Source organism: Dermacentor albipictus, chromosome 5 (assembly GCF_038994185.2).
Source record: "Dermacentor albipictus isolate Rhodes 1998 colony chromosome 5, USDA_Dalb.pri_finalv2, whole genome shotgun sequence".
Lineage (NCBI taxonomy): Eukaryota > Metazoa > Arthropoda > Arachnida > Ixodida > Ixodidae > Dermacentor > Dermacentor albipictus.
In genome coordinates, this window is record NC_091825.1 from 64,326,483 (window position 1) to 64,342,896 (window position 16,414).

At 49.6% G+C, this 16,414-nt stretch overlaps 1 protein-coding gene across 1 annotated transcript; it reads left to right on the forward strand.

The window, feature by feature from the left end:
• The first annotated feature begins 4,628 nt into the window (after positions 1 to 4,628).
• LOC135912367 (endothelin-converting enzyme-like 1) lies at positions 4,629 to 12,160 on the forward strand. Its single transcript, XM_065444820.2, has 2 exons — positions 4,629 to 5,056; positions 9,443 to 12,160. Exons 1-2 carry the CDS (start codon positions 4,778 to 4,780, stop codon positions 11,495 to 11,497), a joined length of 2,334 nt encoding a protein of 777 aa, XP_065300892.1. The 5' UTR covers positions 4,629 to 4,777; the 3' UTR covers positions 11,498 to 12,160.
• The last annotated feature ends 4,254 nt before the right edge of the window (positions 12,161 to 16,414 follow it).

Consider the following 16,414-nt stretch of genomic DNA (forward strand, 5'->3'; position numbering starts at 1 on the left):
GGCCCTGACTTTACAAAGACGGCAACAGCGAGAATGATATGCACCCTAGTAGGTGAACACAAACGTAACACCGATAAACTGATCCAAGCGCTCGGGGACAAAGGCATAAAAACAGGGGGCGATAGCGTCGAATCACTCAGTTACAAAGGGTCGACAAACAACTCCCTAGATGAGCCCGTTACGGTTGCGGAACTATAGGCAGCGGCACAGGAGATCAAACAAAGCACAGCCCCCGGAGAAGGCGGGATCACCAACGCAATGCTGCGCAACCACAGCACTGAGCAACTCGGACGACTCGTCGACTACGTCAAGAAGAGCATATGGGGAAACTGGCACGGCTCCAAAGCAGTGGAAGGAAGCCACCGTAATCTCTCCAATCACTAAACCGGGAAAACAGAAAACTATTGAGAACCTGTGGCCAATCTCACTTACGTCATCTCTCGGGAAGCTGTTTGAAAGAGTGATACTCGCCAGGTTAACCGATTATGTCGAAAGTCAGAACCTTCTATCGGCGTACATTTACGGCTTCAGAAAACGTCTTTCGACGCAGGATGTTGGAGACGATCGAGATGTGACAACAATGCTGGATGCTATACTTCATCATGATTCCAACGATTCCGAGACAGACGCCGCAGATCTTACAGAGCGCGTCGAAGAAGCAAGACAACCCGCGCCCGTAACTAGCCAGCAAGACCGTGATTGCCTACCTTACAATAAACACCATGGATGCGTCGTCTATCAGCCCGGCCAGAGTGTCTAGTTATGGGCTACAGTACGCCGCCGAGGCCTCGCGGAGAAACTTCTGCGCCGATACTTCGGACCTTACAAGGTTCTACGACGCCTTAGCAACGTCAACTATGAAGTCGTTCCTTACAGCCCCTCCAGCTTGCGGCACCGTAAGGACCTGCCTGAGACTGTGCACGCGGTGCGCATGAAACCTTATTTTTCTGAATGACATGGACACTCTCTGGTTCGCTGGACACCGGATGCTACCAGCCGAGCATAGGGACGATGCTCCTTCTGGAGGGGGGCAAATGCCGCGACCCCATCTGTGCCCAACCACGCTCACGACAAAGACGACGACCTCGTGTGTGCAAGCGAGGTGCTAGAGAAGAAGCCTGAACTTAGCGCTTATCCTAATTCTCTCGATTAAATACCGCTTAATAAATTAAATAAATTAAATACCCGATTAAATACAGGGTTCCGTTCTTTCTCCTATATTATTTGACATTTTGCTAAGCACAATTCCTTTGTCTACGGAAGTACGTGTTTATGTTTATGCCGACGATATCGCATTTTTTACGTCCGCAAAAAATATACATTCACTACAACAGTCGTTGCAGAATTACTTAGGAATGCTGGAAACATGGCTAGAGGGGTTACGTTTGTCGTTAAATATTAGCAAAAGTGCGGTATTAGTTTTCCCATTAACTGCACAGGTGCATATATCTTTACAATACCGACAGGAAATCATTCCCCAAGTTGACGAAGTCAAGTACCTTGGTGTCATTTACGATGGCAAACTCACCTGGCACAGTCACATTGAATATATTAAAACAAATGCAGAACGAGCCGTAGGTATGCTCCACCGGCTCAGCCACCGACGCTCTGGACTACGCAGGGATACTTTACTGATGATCTATAAAATGTATATTCGGCCCATATTAGAATTCGGCTGCGTAATATTTTCCGGTGGCCCGGCCTACAAAATTAAACCTCTGGTACTTTTAGAAAGAGAAGCTCTACGGTCATGCCTTGGGCTACCTAGATTTGTTGCCAACGTTGTTCTTTATCAGGAAGCTCATATACCCACCCTAGATTGCAGATTCCGCATACTTACGGTTCAGACATTTTTCAAAATTTATGATTATTTCAAAAGGCGTACGCAATATATATTTATCACTGAACCGTCTGAGTTTTTCATCGTGGTCGAGATTCCACAGTCCTCAGGTAATATTCGTTCAAGAACAGTTACAAAAATTGGATGTGTCCCTACACCATGTTTACCATTCAAATGATGCCTTGCCAGACCTCAAAATTCAGTTCGATGACATATTTCCAAATCATGCTAAGCTATTACCAAGGCGAGATTTAATCTTCCCGACTTCACACCTATATTTCAGGCAGAATTATTAGCGATAACACTAGCATTACGAAAACTGCCCCAAAATGACCCATTAGCTGTTATTGTGACCGACTCGCTATCTGTATGCACAGCACTAACTGCATCTTTAAATTCAGCAATTCAAAGAACATTTCGTTCGATGGTGCCTCCGTACTTACGAAAAGTACGTTTGCTTTGGGTACCCGGACATCATGGGTTGCATTTGAATGAAATGGCTGATTCTCTCGCACGAGCTTCCCTGAACGGCCCTATCATATCTGTTTTGCCGACATTGGCTTATGTCACCGCGGCTAGGTACAGAAATTTCGCTATATCTCAAAACTCTGCAATATCCATGCTAACACCCTCTTCTGATTTCCACCATCTTGGCTTCCCATGAAATACTAATTGGTGTCCTTCAAGGCAATTGGAAGTTTCCTTTACAAAATTGAGATGTCGCATACCTCTCTAAATTTTTACTTACACAGGTCTGGTCTCGCAGTGTCCCCTCTATGTTCTTTTTATAGTGAGCCTGAAACTGTCGAACATTACTTTCTCTCGTGCCGCCGCTTTCTAAGACAAAGGAAACTATTAGAATACTCATTTACTAAACTTAGCCTGTCGCTAACCTTGCCATCCATTCTTTCTTTTGGGGCGACTCCACTGGGATCCAGCCACAGGGATGCTTTTCTGGCAGTTTACAATTTTTTTTTTTTTAATGCGAGGATAAATGCCTCAGGGCATACAAGGGTATGGGATGGGGGTGAACAAGGATGATTAAATGAATGAAAATAGATTTGCTGACCTAATGAAGTCCAAGAGGGATCGATAATGCGGTCCCTGCGTCCAAGCAGTGTAATGGCTCAGATTATGCGGCGAGAGTCCCGCTGCTGCGAGGTGCCGGAGCCTCGTCGGTTTCAGAGCAGGGCAAACCCACAGCAGGTGGTGGATGTCGGCTTCAACGTTTGCCGACTTGCAGAGTGGGCACTCAGGACGAGGATATAGCTGGCGAAAGTGCGGCCACTTCCTAGTCACGGCAGGAGTGAGGGCAACCCCGACCCGGATCCTCCGAAGCGCAACCTCCTCTGCACGGGTAAGACCGCGGGGAAGGTTTACCGCACACGGAGGTATGAGAGCACGTGTGCGGCGTCGGAGGTGCTCCTTTCTTGTTAAAAGGACGGTGGCATCATCTAGGTGAAAGAGTTGAGGCGGTGACGATGGAGAGGTCGTTAGACGGGTCGCAGAATCCGCACGGCTTTGGAAGCTTAGAAGGTCGCGTGGGATCCACTCGACAGATATTGACTGCGGGATGCGTGCTGCCAGAAGATGGATCTGTTGGCATATGTCAGGGCTGCGACTGACGCGTCGCAGAAGCCGCGTCGCCTGGAGAGCATCAGTGCGGATGACGATGCGGGCCGTGGGGACCAAGGGAAAGGCGGCCACAGAGCACAACGCTTCTCGGACAGCAAGGAGCTCAGCACAAAAGGAGGAAGGAGGTTCTTGGACTTGAAACCGGGTCGTCTTATTAAGGGCAGGTGCGCATGGGCAATAAATTGCAGTGGTTGTTTCACAGCCCTTAATGCTTGCATCAACGTAGAGGACGATGGAGCCAAGCGGCAGGTGGGCATCTTGATCTACAATTCGGTCACGAAGCGATGCCGCCGCGTGAGTTGATGTCGGGCGATGTATATCAGTTGGCTTGTTGTCACTCAGCTGTACAAAACTCCAGGGAGGAAGAACTGGCGATGGTGGTGGTAGAAGCGAGTTCGAGAAAGCGTAAGCCCTGAGAGCACTCGTTGCGTGTGAAAGGTTGGCCTTAAGCCTGCGAGCATCACGCCGCTGCTGCACCAGCTCATCTAGTGTGTTGAGCTGCGCATTTTCTTGGAGAGCCACGATCGGGGTGATTCGGGGAAGGCAAGTGATGACCCTCATTGCCTCGCGATTAACAGCCTCAAGGCGATCCCATTGTGCCCTCGTCAAATGCTGGAATTGGGCTTGATAAATAAGGCGTGGCAGTTTACAATTTCATCAGAGACACAAAAAGAGTACCTTGCTGAATTTCTAAAATTATCCATAATTTATATTATTTCATTTCTTCACGTTTACTTATTTTATTGGAATTCCCAACAATAATTAATTAAACTTCTAATTTACAGTACTATCGTCCCACGCTTCACTATACAAATCTAGATTGTCTCTACTTCTAACCATACGGAAAACCGCCTGCTTCTTGGCCAATCCCCCATAGTGGGTACGCGCCACTCTCGAGGCCACAAGACAAGACAAGACAAATACCGCTCTCCGCTCTTGTGTCCAGTGAGCCGTGACAGTATTTTTTGCTCACACCGATTTCTTGATGGACACGAAAAATGCACGGAACCCTACCCATAAAGAGTGTCGCTGTAGCAGCTAATGAATAAATTATTAAACAAAGAGCGACGATAGAACCCGCCAATCGAGGCACACGAGGAAGAGAAGAATAGTCACGCTCTGCATTTCGAACGTGCCACGCGGTGTAGCAGCTGCAGCACCGCCGGCGTCGAAATCGGATCGGCTTCGCCACACCGGTTGTTGAAAGCTCCCGGGAGCAACTTGTCCTTTCCGAAGCGCGCATTCACCCGCAGAACGACGTTCAGGCGCCCCGGAGGCCGGGTCGAGTTGAAGAGCGTCGCGATGCTAGAGGCCGGCACGAGGGCTTCCTGCAGCAGCAGCAGCAGCAGCGACAGCAGTTCGAGCTCTTCGGACGCGGACGTGGACCCGGTGGGCGGCGGCAGCCGCGTCGCGCGGCCGGCGAAGCGGCCGGGCTTGCAGCGCCTCGAGTTGCACGAGCTTCACGAAGTGCGCCAGATGCAGGCGGCGGCGCGCCGTGCTGCCGATGCGGCGGCTCGTGGCGATGGCGCAGGCACCGCGCTGGACACGCTAGGCCCCGCAGAGCCGGCGCCGATGAACCAGGTCAGATAAGCACGTCGAGCCCGAGAAAGTTAGACCAGCGTGTGTCGTGTGCGCATGTTGGAGCATACACAGGGTGTTTCAGCGAGAACTTTCAAAAATCTTTAAAAGGTGCCTGTGCTTGCCTAATCTGCTAATGAATAAAGATCCATTATGTTTTAACTAATTGCAATATGGCCCATATTGCAATTTACAAATTATAGCCGTGGAATTGGCAAGGCGAACGATCCACTTGCAACGACTTTCCAATATGACATCAGTTTCGATATATAAATTCCCGAAGATTGTGGAGAAATGCATTGGCGTTTCAGTTAAATTGTTAAGACAACGTCGTTTCATGCACTGAAGTACGCAATTAACTGGAATGCCAATGCATTTCTGAGCAAAGTTCGGGAATTTATATCTCGAAACTGGTGCCGTGCTGAGAATTGGTTCCAAGTGGATCCGCCTTGTGAAGTCGACTGCTAGAATTTGTGAATGGCAATATGGGTCATAAGATAATTAGGTAAGATTAGTTAGCGGATTCTTGTTAATGAGCCAATTTTCAATTTCAGGTTTTTGGTAAGGTAGTGTCCGCAACTTCGAGTAGACCGGCTCATAAACTAGAATTGAGTCATCTGTCACAGGCAACCTTTAAAAACGTTTCAAAGTGTTCGCTGAAACACCCTGTATGTAGGGTAACGATATCGGGCGTTTACGCTGAAGCGATGCGCAGTTGCGCTGCTAAGCCCGAGGTCATGGGATCGAACCCGGGTGGCTGCCGCATTTCGATGGGGGCGAAATGCAAAAAAAAAAGCTCGTGTACCGTGCATTCAGTGCACGGTAAAGTGGCCCAGCGGGTGATAAATTAATCTGGAGTCTATCGCTACAGCGTGCCTCATAATCAGATCGTGGGTCTGGCATGAAGAACCCAGGAACATAACATCATTATTATTTTTTATTAGAACGATCGTTTTCTTCAGCTTTTTCGTCCACCTTGAATGGTTGGACGATCTTGCACAATAAACAGTGGTAGTATACCCAGTGACGCAAATTGGGCCACTAAATATGCGCTGGCTGATGAGCAATGTATGGGGCTCTGGTTATATATGTGCCCCGGATAGACAACTTGCCGATAGCTGCTGTCTGGCCTCGTAGACAATTTCGGCACTGCTTATGTTATATTGGTATGTGCCGATTCTCGGCCAATACCACAGAAATAATATACCAAGGTGACGGAATGCGCATGTAGGTTTAAATGGATTAAAGCAAAAGCGCTATCTCTGGTACAGACAACTCTGCGTCGAGCGGGACCACTTGATGGATAGCCATAGCAACAAAGTTGTTACAGCCAGGATACTAGCGATAATGGAGGTTATTCTATAGGGAGTTTCAACTGGGGAGCAGTGATTACAACAAGATACAACGTGTCGTAGTATAATTCGGCATTGTGACTGACAGTGAGATTGCCACTTCGTGTGTGTACTGGTGCACCCGTAAGGTTTCTTGATCCACGAATAGCGTGGAGTTATATAGAAGGTTACACAAGAACCCAATCGCTGACTTTGACAATAATATTCGATGGTTTCTGGCGCAAAAACGTTTTGGTGCACGTTAAGTGAACGCCAGGAGGTGCAGAGGCCTCCTCTAACGCGGCGCCCATCATAGCCCTGCCGTACTCATTAAGGTCCATAGCTGGTAAGGCAACATCTTTGAGAGAACTGCGTGTTTGCCTGTCCCATCTTTTGCACTGTTCCCTTCAATGACGCAGCCACAGTGTTACTTTGGGACGTTAAACGCCATGCATCAATCAACTAAAAGATCAATTGCGGGCTACAGTTCGTAAATTGCAATATGTACGACAAATTCTTCCGTTAAAAACTTATTAAATGAAGCTTTCTTAATAAGTCTATTATGCACTTTGATTTATTGCGCAAGTGATGTCCGCCTCCTCGAGCAAACCAGTTCAATGATTAGAAATGTGCTTTCCCCCACAGGAAACATTTAGAGCGCAGCCCTTAGACGCCCGTTCATGCGTTGAGCGTCGGAGTGCCTCGGCGTCCCTCATAGTCCCTCGTAGCCGAGCAAACGAGCAGAGCGAGAGAGAACAGAGCAAATGCGCAGTGTAGCGGTGGACGAAAGGCGGAGATAGCGAAGAGAGCGCGAGGAGGAAAGTGCAGGAGAAGGTTACAGTGAAAGCATGAGGTGGAAAGCGGGAGGAGGAGAGTACGGCGAAAGGGTGAGGAGCAAAACAGGGTGCCGCACGAGACTACGAGGTGACGCCATAGTACCAGAACGCAAGCGTCGGCGTCCTTCGTAACCGAGCGAGAGAGAATGGCAAAGGATGAAATCGAACACGGAGCGCAGCGGTGGACGAAAGACGGTGGTAACGAAGAGAGCGCGAGGACGAAAGCGGAGGAGGAGTTTATGACGAACGCGTGAGACGGAATGCGTAGTGCCTCGCAAGACGGGCTCTGCGACGACGATGGCTACTAGATGGCGCCAGAGTAGCGTGCGTCGTTTGTTCACCAATGCCGCCACTGACACATGTATGAAAACAAAGCGCTGCATGAGCGGAGGTCTGTCAACGGCGGCTGGTGTGAATCGCAACCACTCGTCACCCACGCGCTGCCTCTCTAGATTTCCTGATTAGCAAGGCAGTTGCATTACACTTCGCTCCGTTTGCAGCGTGCCACACGAGACAGCTTGTCCGCGCCAGTCAATTGTATCACGAAATGAAAACACATATAGAGCTTCGCTCAAATTTTGCGCTAAGGAGTATCGTAATCGTCCGTGAATTAAAAAAAAATGTTAGCATTCAACCGTTTAGACGCTGTGCACTGTCTCTGCGGTCGGGAGGACTACGTACAGCATCAGTTCTGTCATCATTGTCCTCCTCGTCTACACAAAGATGCGTGAAAATGTTGATGTCCAGGCCGGTCTGTGCGGGAACCAAATCGTAGGAAAGTTTTGGGAAGTGATCGCCGATGAGCATGGAATTGATCTCAGTGGAAGCTGCTATGGTGACTCCGACTTGCAGCTGGAAGACATCAATGTCCACTACAATGAGGCTTCCGGAGGCAAATACAGGGTCACGAATATTTGGCTGTGCGTGTTAAAAAAGATAAAAAGATTTTGCGCTTACCGCTTCCCTCTTCATGCTCAAATTTTGTAGAAAGATTGCATGTTGGCGCTGACTTCATTTAGTATAACACTTGGCATAGTTAGTTGCCTGGTGTTATAAAAAAATAGTGGAAATTTGTCGGCGCTTAAGGGGATGCGAGCTGCTACGGCGACGGCGCAAGCATAAACTTGTCTCGCCATCTGTCGTCATCTGTCGTCATCTGCATAAAGCAGAGTTTCAGGACGGGTAGTCGCCTGTTCCAGGAGCGCGCAACACACGGCAGCCCTCTCTGAAACGCTGCTTTCTGTAAATGACGGCAAGTGGCGGTACAAGTCCATGCCAGGGCTGGCTTCTCAGACGCCATTTTTCCCATAGTGGAAAAAAAGTTTCTCATTTTTGTCTTAAAAACAGGCGATTAATCGTGCTAAGTGTTATACTAAACAAAGTCGACGCCAAAATGCGATCGTTGTGCATAATTTGAGCAAGAACGGTGCATCGGTGAGCGCAAAATCTTTTTTTGAACACACGCAGCCAAGTATTCAGGACTGTGTACCTGCCTCGTGTCATCCTGCACCACGACTTGGTAGCGACGGCGTTTCCCGATGGTAATGCCTTTCGGCGCTTTTCGTGTTCGTGAGTGGCTTTGTTCGACACTTCGCCCGCGGCGGAGCGTCTCTTGACCACTCAAGAACACGAAAAACGCGAAAGCATTACCATCTGGAAAAGGCACCTTTCATCTTTTATTCATCTGGAGGGGCGCGGTTAACAACTATGTTAAGGGCCACTACACAGACGGCGCCGAACTGGTGGAGTCTGCTCTACGTTGTCCGCAAGGAAGCCATGTGTTCTGACTGCATGCAAGGCTTCCAGCTGACCTGAGATATGCACGGTAGCAGCGGTAGCCATAATAGTCTACCGCGGTGGTATGATGCCCGCAGCTGTGGTCAATCACGAAATGCATTTACTTAAGGAAACTTTGTGAACACGACCCTTGGCCAGTGTGTAGCTGCATAGATGCTGTACGCCACCGCTCTTAATTTGAGCCCGTATCACAACAATGTCGCATAGACATGGCGTATTGGGAAACGAAATAGTGTTCTGTGTTATTTGATTTGTTAACATTCATCACCATTAACAATAGAGTGCGCCCGAACAATACAATTGCTACTACTATTAGACTATCACTACTGCTACCAAACACGTAATACTGATGCTATAGTAAAGGCCTCTGCTCTCATAAGCTGCTATATAAAGCGAAGTCCCTGCGCCGACATTTACATTCGCAGGAAGGCAACGACGTCGAAGTAGTGGTTCGACCAGAGAATTGGTACATGAACCGGAGATTCCAAGCAGTGCTTTCCACCACGGCCATCCTCTGCAGCGTCGCTCTTCTGATTTATCTTGGCTCGACTCTATGGATTCGCATAAAGTACCGCGACATTCTCCGTGCCAGCACCCGAAGGGCTTATGCAGAACATGCGGACCTCCCCCTGTTTTCAGGCTGCGACGAAATGGCATGCCAACTCTTCCTGGCAGCTATAAGAACTTCCATCAACAAGTCTCAAGACCCCTGCAAAGACTTCTACGGGTATGTCTGCGACGGCTGGAAGCATCAACACCGTCTGCTCTCTGTTGTGGACGCGGCTGAAGATACAATGTACAAACACGCGCTCAACGTTATCCAACAGGCTTCCCAGGACAGCCACAACAAGGCTCAAGCCGTTTGGTCTGTCACAAGCGTCGAGAAGAAAGTGACCGCCCTAGCCAGGTCCTGTATTGAACTTTCGGAGAGCAGCCTGCAAGATCTGAGAAGGTTCATGTTCGAGCGTCACCTGCCATGGCCCGAAAAATCTCGCTGGGACCCACTAGCGATTCTGCTCGACCTGTCTGGAAACTGGAACGTTCATCTCTGGTTTCAAGTCAGCATCAGACTGTCTCCACTTCACTATGGTAGCACCGAGCCGGTACTGAAGATTGTTCCCAGCGCCGCCTTTCGCTCGTGGATGGCTACCATGCGTGCATTCACCGGCCATCCAACAGGGTCGGCGCCGTGGCTTCGCTACCACATGTACGTTCGCCAGATGCTGCGCCTGTTCGACGGTTCAGAGTCGGCCTCTGGCGAAATCGTCTCAACCATCGAGGCAATGGACAAGCTCACACTAGAAACGCTGGGACCTGCCATGAATGTGCCTGAACCGAGAATAGTGCGCATGTCCATCCGCAACCTTACCGAGACGGCGACTCTCCTCATCGGAACCGGTCGCCTGGTCCTCCTCTTCAACGAGCACTTCATGTGGGCACGACGCTTCTCGCCCAGCGATATCGTGCAAGTGGAAAACCTGGGTCTGTTACGGTCTGTCGTCTACATCCTGGGACTCAATACAGAGACGCAAGAGGCGTTAACGCTGAGCCTGGGACTTCGCGTCGCCAACGAGCTGGGCTGGATGGCGCACAGAGAAATCGCGGACGTCACGCTCGAGCTCTCAGGCCTGCCTCCGTCGGCTCACACGCGCCGCTGCCTCGTCCAGATCGAAAGTACCGTGGGTGTCGGATGGCTCAGTCTGTTTCCCAAGCATCAGGAAGCCGAGTCCTTCGTTCGAGACGTGAGAGACGTTCTCATCGATGACGTGGCACGTCGAAGTAAGGCGTTTCTTCAGCTCCGTGCCTATAGTACTGCTACCCCGTCGAACAGGGACAGCTTCCTGGCCAGCGTGCTTCCAGAACCGTCACGCCGAGCTCGCTTCTTCATCGACTGGCTGAATCTGATGGTCGGGCGCTGGCGGCTACAAGAGCGAGGCATCACCAATGTTCTCAAGCCGGGCTCCTTGCTCAGCCATCGATGGAGTTTTCATGGTGCTCTCACGGTTACGGAGGACTACTTTGTCTTTCCTTTGTACCACTCGGACCTGCCGCCAGCTGTCAACTACGGCGGCGCTGGCCGGCTAATTGCTGACGAAGTTCTCAGGGGCTTGTTTCACGAGCTGGCGTACAACCAAAGCCGCAGTCGCAACAACCGAGGCCGCACAGGGTTCTTTGAACATTCGAACTACACCCTGGCGTCAGATTGGCCCCCGTACCACGTTGACACCAAGGCTCTCCTGGCCGCCCTGTCTGCGTATAGAGTAGCTGTCGTGCAAGACTTGAGCAGTGCGTACGCCAGGCTGTCGAGCCTCGCGCAAGACAGACTTTTCTTTGTGTCATCGTGCTACGCGCTTTGCTCAAGCGGCCACTACGTGGACCCGTTGTATGGAGACGCGAGGCGCCGTTGCAACGAACCCATTAAGCAGCTGTCAGAGTTTGCAGCAGCATTCCGGTGCAAGGCGCCATTCACCAAGCTTTAGATATGACTTGAGTTTCCTTTTTTTTTTTTCGTTTTGGCTTATTTCACTCGCATATATACGTTTCTCAATATGCCAATGCCGGGCGCATACGGCTTATTAAACACTTGTGGAGCATCGCAGCACCATATGGGGTCTCTTTGATGCGTGGTTAGTTTATGTATGCTCTAAAAGATGCCGTATCCTATTTGGGATACTTGACAGACCGGCTCGATACTGCAGTGTCGATTATGTATCGCGGTCGCACTTTCACAACCGTCAGGTGCGCTAGGTATTAAGGGTGTGTGAACATTCGAAGCTTTCGAATAACGAATCAGTGTCCTATACGATTCAAAGACCGAGTTGAATTGTCGCGATTGGTAAATGCGATTATTCATGAAAATATTTTCGTATATTTGAGAACGTCAACCGCGGCCAAATAAATATAAAATTGGAGCAAAAATACACTAAATTTTCACCCGCGCTGGCATAGTGCAGACATAACACATGAGAACATGAGGCTACGTTACTTGGGTAGCCATACTTCACACGCTCTACAGCGATCATTCGCACTCTTTTAGGAGCCTGTCCATCTGAAGACACTATTCTCGTACCTCCTAATGCTCCATTTGTGCTTTATTAAAGCAACGCTTCATAACGTATTATGACAAACTTCCTAACTTTAAGACTACTGGGATGTGAATTTCGTTTTATAATAATTGTAATATACACTGTTCATGGTTCGAATACTATTAGAAAAGTATTAAATTTTTTATTCGATTTGCTTATGGCACTATATGATTCCTATTCGAGTCGATACCGAAAATCAATACTCGTACACACCTACTACATTGTGGTATAAACTTTTTTAAAACAGGGTTGAAGTGCCTCAGACAGGCTGGCCAACGTTTCGATAGGTGGACCTATCTTCGTCAAAGGCGGCCTCGTCATCCTCGGCGTGTTAGTTTTAAAGGGTTAGTGCAGTGACGTCCCGTGCGGGTGTTGTCGCTGGCGGCTGGTTTTAAAGAGAGAGATTACAAGAGGGAACAGGCGTTGTCGTCCGACGTCTGTGAGCCTCATTCTCAAGACGAAGGGACAAGAGCGTGAGAGTGGGCACGCGGGGAGGAAAGAAAAGAAATAGAAGCAGAAAAAAGGGGGAAAAAAGGAAAAAAAAAAGCAGGGGGAGCCATGGCCGTACCAAGACACAACAAAGGGGGGGGGGTGAAAGAAAAAGAAAGAGAAAAATGAAATCTTTTAAGAAATACGGGGGCTTGGGAGCGTGTGGGGATGTGAAAGGTTAGGAGGTAATCAGGGGAGTCGTTGGCGGCATGTTTTTGAGGCATTAGAACGGCCGGTCAAGCAATAGGTCGAGTAATTTTGAAATAGTTAAGGTGGCGGCGAGGAGTCTGCGGTGCAATGTGTGGGGGTGGCTGAAAGGCAGCGGCATGGTCTTTCAAGGGGCACTGCCCCACGCGCTTAACGTAGGTGTCGTTACGGCGGCATCCAGAAGGCGATACTCCGGGTTGAGGCGCCGAAAAAGGCATATTGACTTCGGAATGTGTTGTCGAGGGGATTTCAAAAAAAAAAGGACTAAAAAAGGGGGCAGGATGTCATACATGTCATACTACATGTATGACATCCCACACGACTTTCTGAGCCGTTCGTGACACCGGAAAAACTTTAATCACGCCACTGGATTTATTTTCATGTTTTAGATTCAGATTCGGATGGTTTCTTGTTCTTGAATTCTTTCTTATTTTTCTAGAAATTCTTTTTTCCAGAAACATCCCGTTCTTCTAATTAAAAAAGAAATTGCAGCTCACACCTTACGTTGACTCTCGACGACAATGCGATTAGCATTCAAGCTGTGTAGTGACAGTATTTCGGAAGTCGCATTATTTGCACCTGTGGCGTATCACTGCTTTTCGACAGGGGAGGGGACAAGCCTTCCCCTTTCCCTCCCTATCTCTCCTATATGGTATATATTAAGAAAATTTTGCTTCAGTTGTACTTTTTGGACTTTCCAGCATTCCGCCGAGAGTGGCTGCATTCAAAAATGGGGGGGGGGGGAGGGGCTAATGAAATACTTTGCCCCACACTTTCGAATATGGGGAGGCAAGTGTTCCCCCCTCGGTAGATACGCCTATGACAGGAACACATGCGTCAAAGGAACAAACGCGTGCGTGTACACAAACAAATAAGAATATGCGTATGTTTTAAAGATCGCTTTTCCGCATTTTATCTTTACGCGAAATAAATCCTGAACTGCTAAAGTCGAGCGTCATACTTATTTTGTTCTTACAAAACATCATGACCAACATTGAATAAACAAATAAGGAAATTTCTTGTATATTAAAGACTCTCGTGCGTACTCTTTTCTATGTTACTAACTTTTGTAAGGTCACTGAATTCCCCTATATATTAACCTGGTATTAAGGCATTTTTGTCATTGATATGTCCAATTCAAAAGTGTCTGAGTTCATGAGATCTGTGGGCCCAGAAGATCTTTACGGATCTGACTAAGTGAGGTCGAGTGAATCTGGCTGAGTAGAATTTGGTGAATCTCAGTCCGAGTGAGCCCAGCTAAGCATAGATCTGGCGAGCTTGATTACCAGTGAGCCTGACTGAGTATAGTTCTGATGAGTTTGAGTCCGCGTGATCGCGGCTACGTAGAATATCGGTGAGTCAGAGACCCAGCGAGCTCTAAGCAAAAAAAAAATATATATATATTGAAGTGGGGTTTATGTAGCTCGTTCGAGGGATCGCAGGTAGCTCTAGATACGAGTCCTAGCGCTTCGCACCAACAACCCGCGCTCGTGTCTCGCGCCGCAGCGGTGGCAGTCCGCACAGTGCCACATGCATATTACCCACTACAACTACAGTGCCACATGCATATTACCCGCTACAACTTCCCCCGGGGCGAAGAGGAGCCATCCTGGCGACCTAAGGCGATGATACGATAAGGGGGTCGTGGTACGGCTTCAGGCGGCTGACGTGAACAGTCTCGCGGCCACGGCGGCGTTTGTCCGAAGATGGCGTCACCGGTTCGACCACATAATTCACAGGCGAAGTACACGCGACGATCCGGTACGGACCTTGATATTTCGGGGCAAGCTTTGGGCTAAGGCCTGGAGCTTGGAAGGGCAGCCGAAGCCAGACGTGAGAGTCCACGGCGAAGGACTGTGTGGGCTGATCGTTGTCGTGGCGATCTTTGCGGATTCCTTGGGTATCCGACGTGAACGAACGAGCCAGTTGGCGGCACTCTTCAGCATGGCGAGCAACTTCGGAAAGAGGGGTGAATTCAGAGGCATCCGGGTGATATGGCAGTACGGTGTCGAGGGTAGTGGATGGTTCACGCCCATAAAGAAGGAAAAATGGTGAGAAGCCTGTGGTAGCCTGAACGGCGGTATTGTATGCGTACGTCACAAAAGGGAGGACATCGTCCCAATTGGAATGATCCGACGCAACATACATGGTGAGCATGTCCCCAAGGGTGCGGTTGAATCGTTCCGTTAGACCGTTAGTTTGTGGGTGATACGCCGTAGTGGTGCGGTGAATAGTGCGGCACGCGGCGAGTAGCTCATTAATAACTTCGGACAAGAAGACACGGCCTCGGTCACTGAGCAGTTCTCGCGGTGCGCCGTGCCGTAAGACGAAATGCCGTAAGATGAATGCGGCGACGTCGCGAGCAGCAGCCGAAGCAAGTGCAGCAGTCTCAGCATATCTTGTCAGGTGGTCTACTGCGACAATTATCCAACGATTTCCGGTAGCGCTGCATGGAAGAGGCCCATAAAGGTCGATGCCAACCCGATCAAAAGGACGTGCAGGACACGGTAAAGGTTGCAGAGGGCCTGTCGTATGAGAAGATGTCTTGCGTCGCTGACAGGCTGCACATGACCGAATGTATTTGCGGACATAAGAATACATGCCGCGCCAGTAGTACCGCTGGCGGAGCCGCTCGTAGGTTTTCAGGACGCCAGCATGAGCTTGTTGTGGGTCTGCATGGAAATACGTGCATACGTCGGAACGCAAATGGCGAGGGATGACTAGTAGCCATTTGCGACCGTCGGGCTGATAGTTTCGGCGGTACAAGATGGCGTCCCGTAGCACGAAGTGGGTGGCTTGGCGACGAATGGCTCGAGGGCATGTAGACGTTGAAGAACTGCTAAGAATGTCAATAAGAGAAACAATCCACGGATCTTTTCTCTGTTCAGACGGCATGTCAGTAAAAGCAAGCGTAGCAACCGGGCACTCTGTGGATGAAGGTGGCCTTTCGTCGGATCGCATGGGCGCACGGGAGAGCGCATCTGCATCAGAATGTTGGCGCCCGGATCGATAAATGACGCGAATGTCAAATTCTTGGATCCGAAGAGCCCAACGTCCAAGACGCCCCGACGGGTCTTTCAGTGACGCAAGCCAGCAGAGCGCGTGGTGGTCTGTCACAACGTCGAACGAACGGCCATACAAGTAAGGGCGAAATTTGTTTAAGGCCCAAACAATAGCTAAACATTCTTTTTCCGTGACAGAATAATTGGATTCTGCCTTCGTGAGAGCACGACTCGCATATGCAACCACATATTCTGCAAAGCCAGGCTTCCGTTGTGCAAGGACGGCCCCAAGACCAACGCCGCTGGCGTCGGTATGAACTTCAGTCGGTGCACTCGGGTCGTAGTGGCGTAGAACAGGCGGTGAGGTAAGCCGACGACGCAAAGTGGTGAAGGCTTGGTCACACGCCGGAGTCCAGTCGCGAAGGTCACCAGAGCCAGCCAGGAGCTTCGTCAGGGGAGCGATGATGCAGGCAAAATTGCGCACAAAGCGGCGAAAATAAGAGCAAAGACCGACGAAACTGCGGAGCTCTTTCACTGTAGTCGGCCGCGGAAATTCTGCGACAGCACGAAGTTTGTCAGGGTCGGGAAGGACGCCGTCTTTGGACACGACATG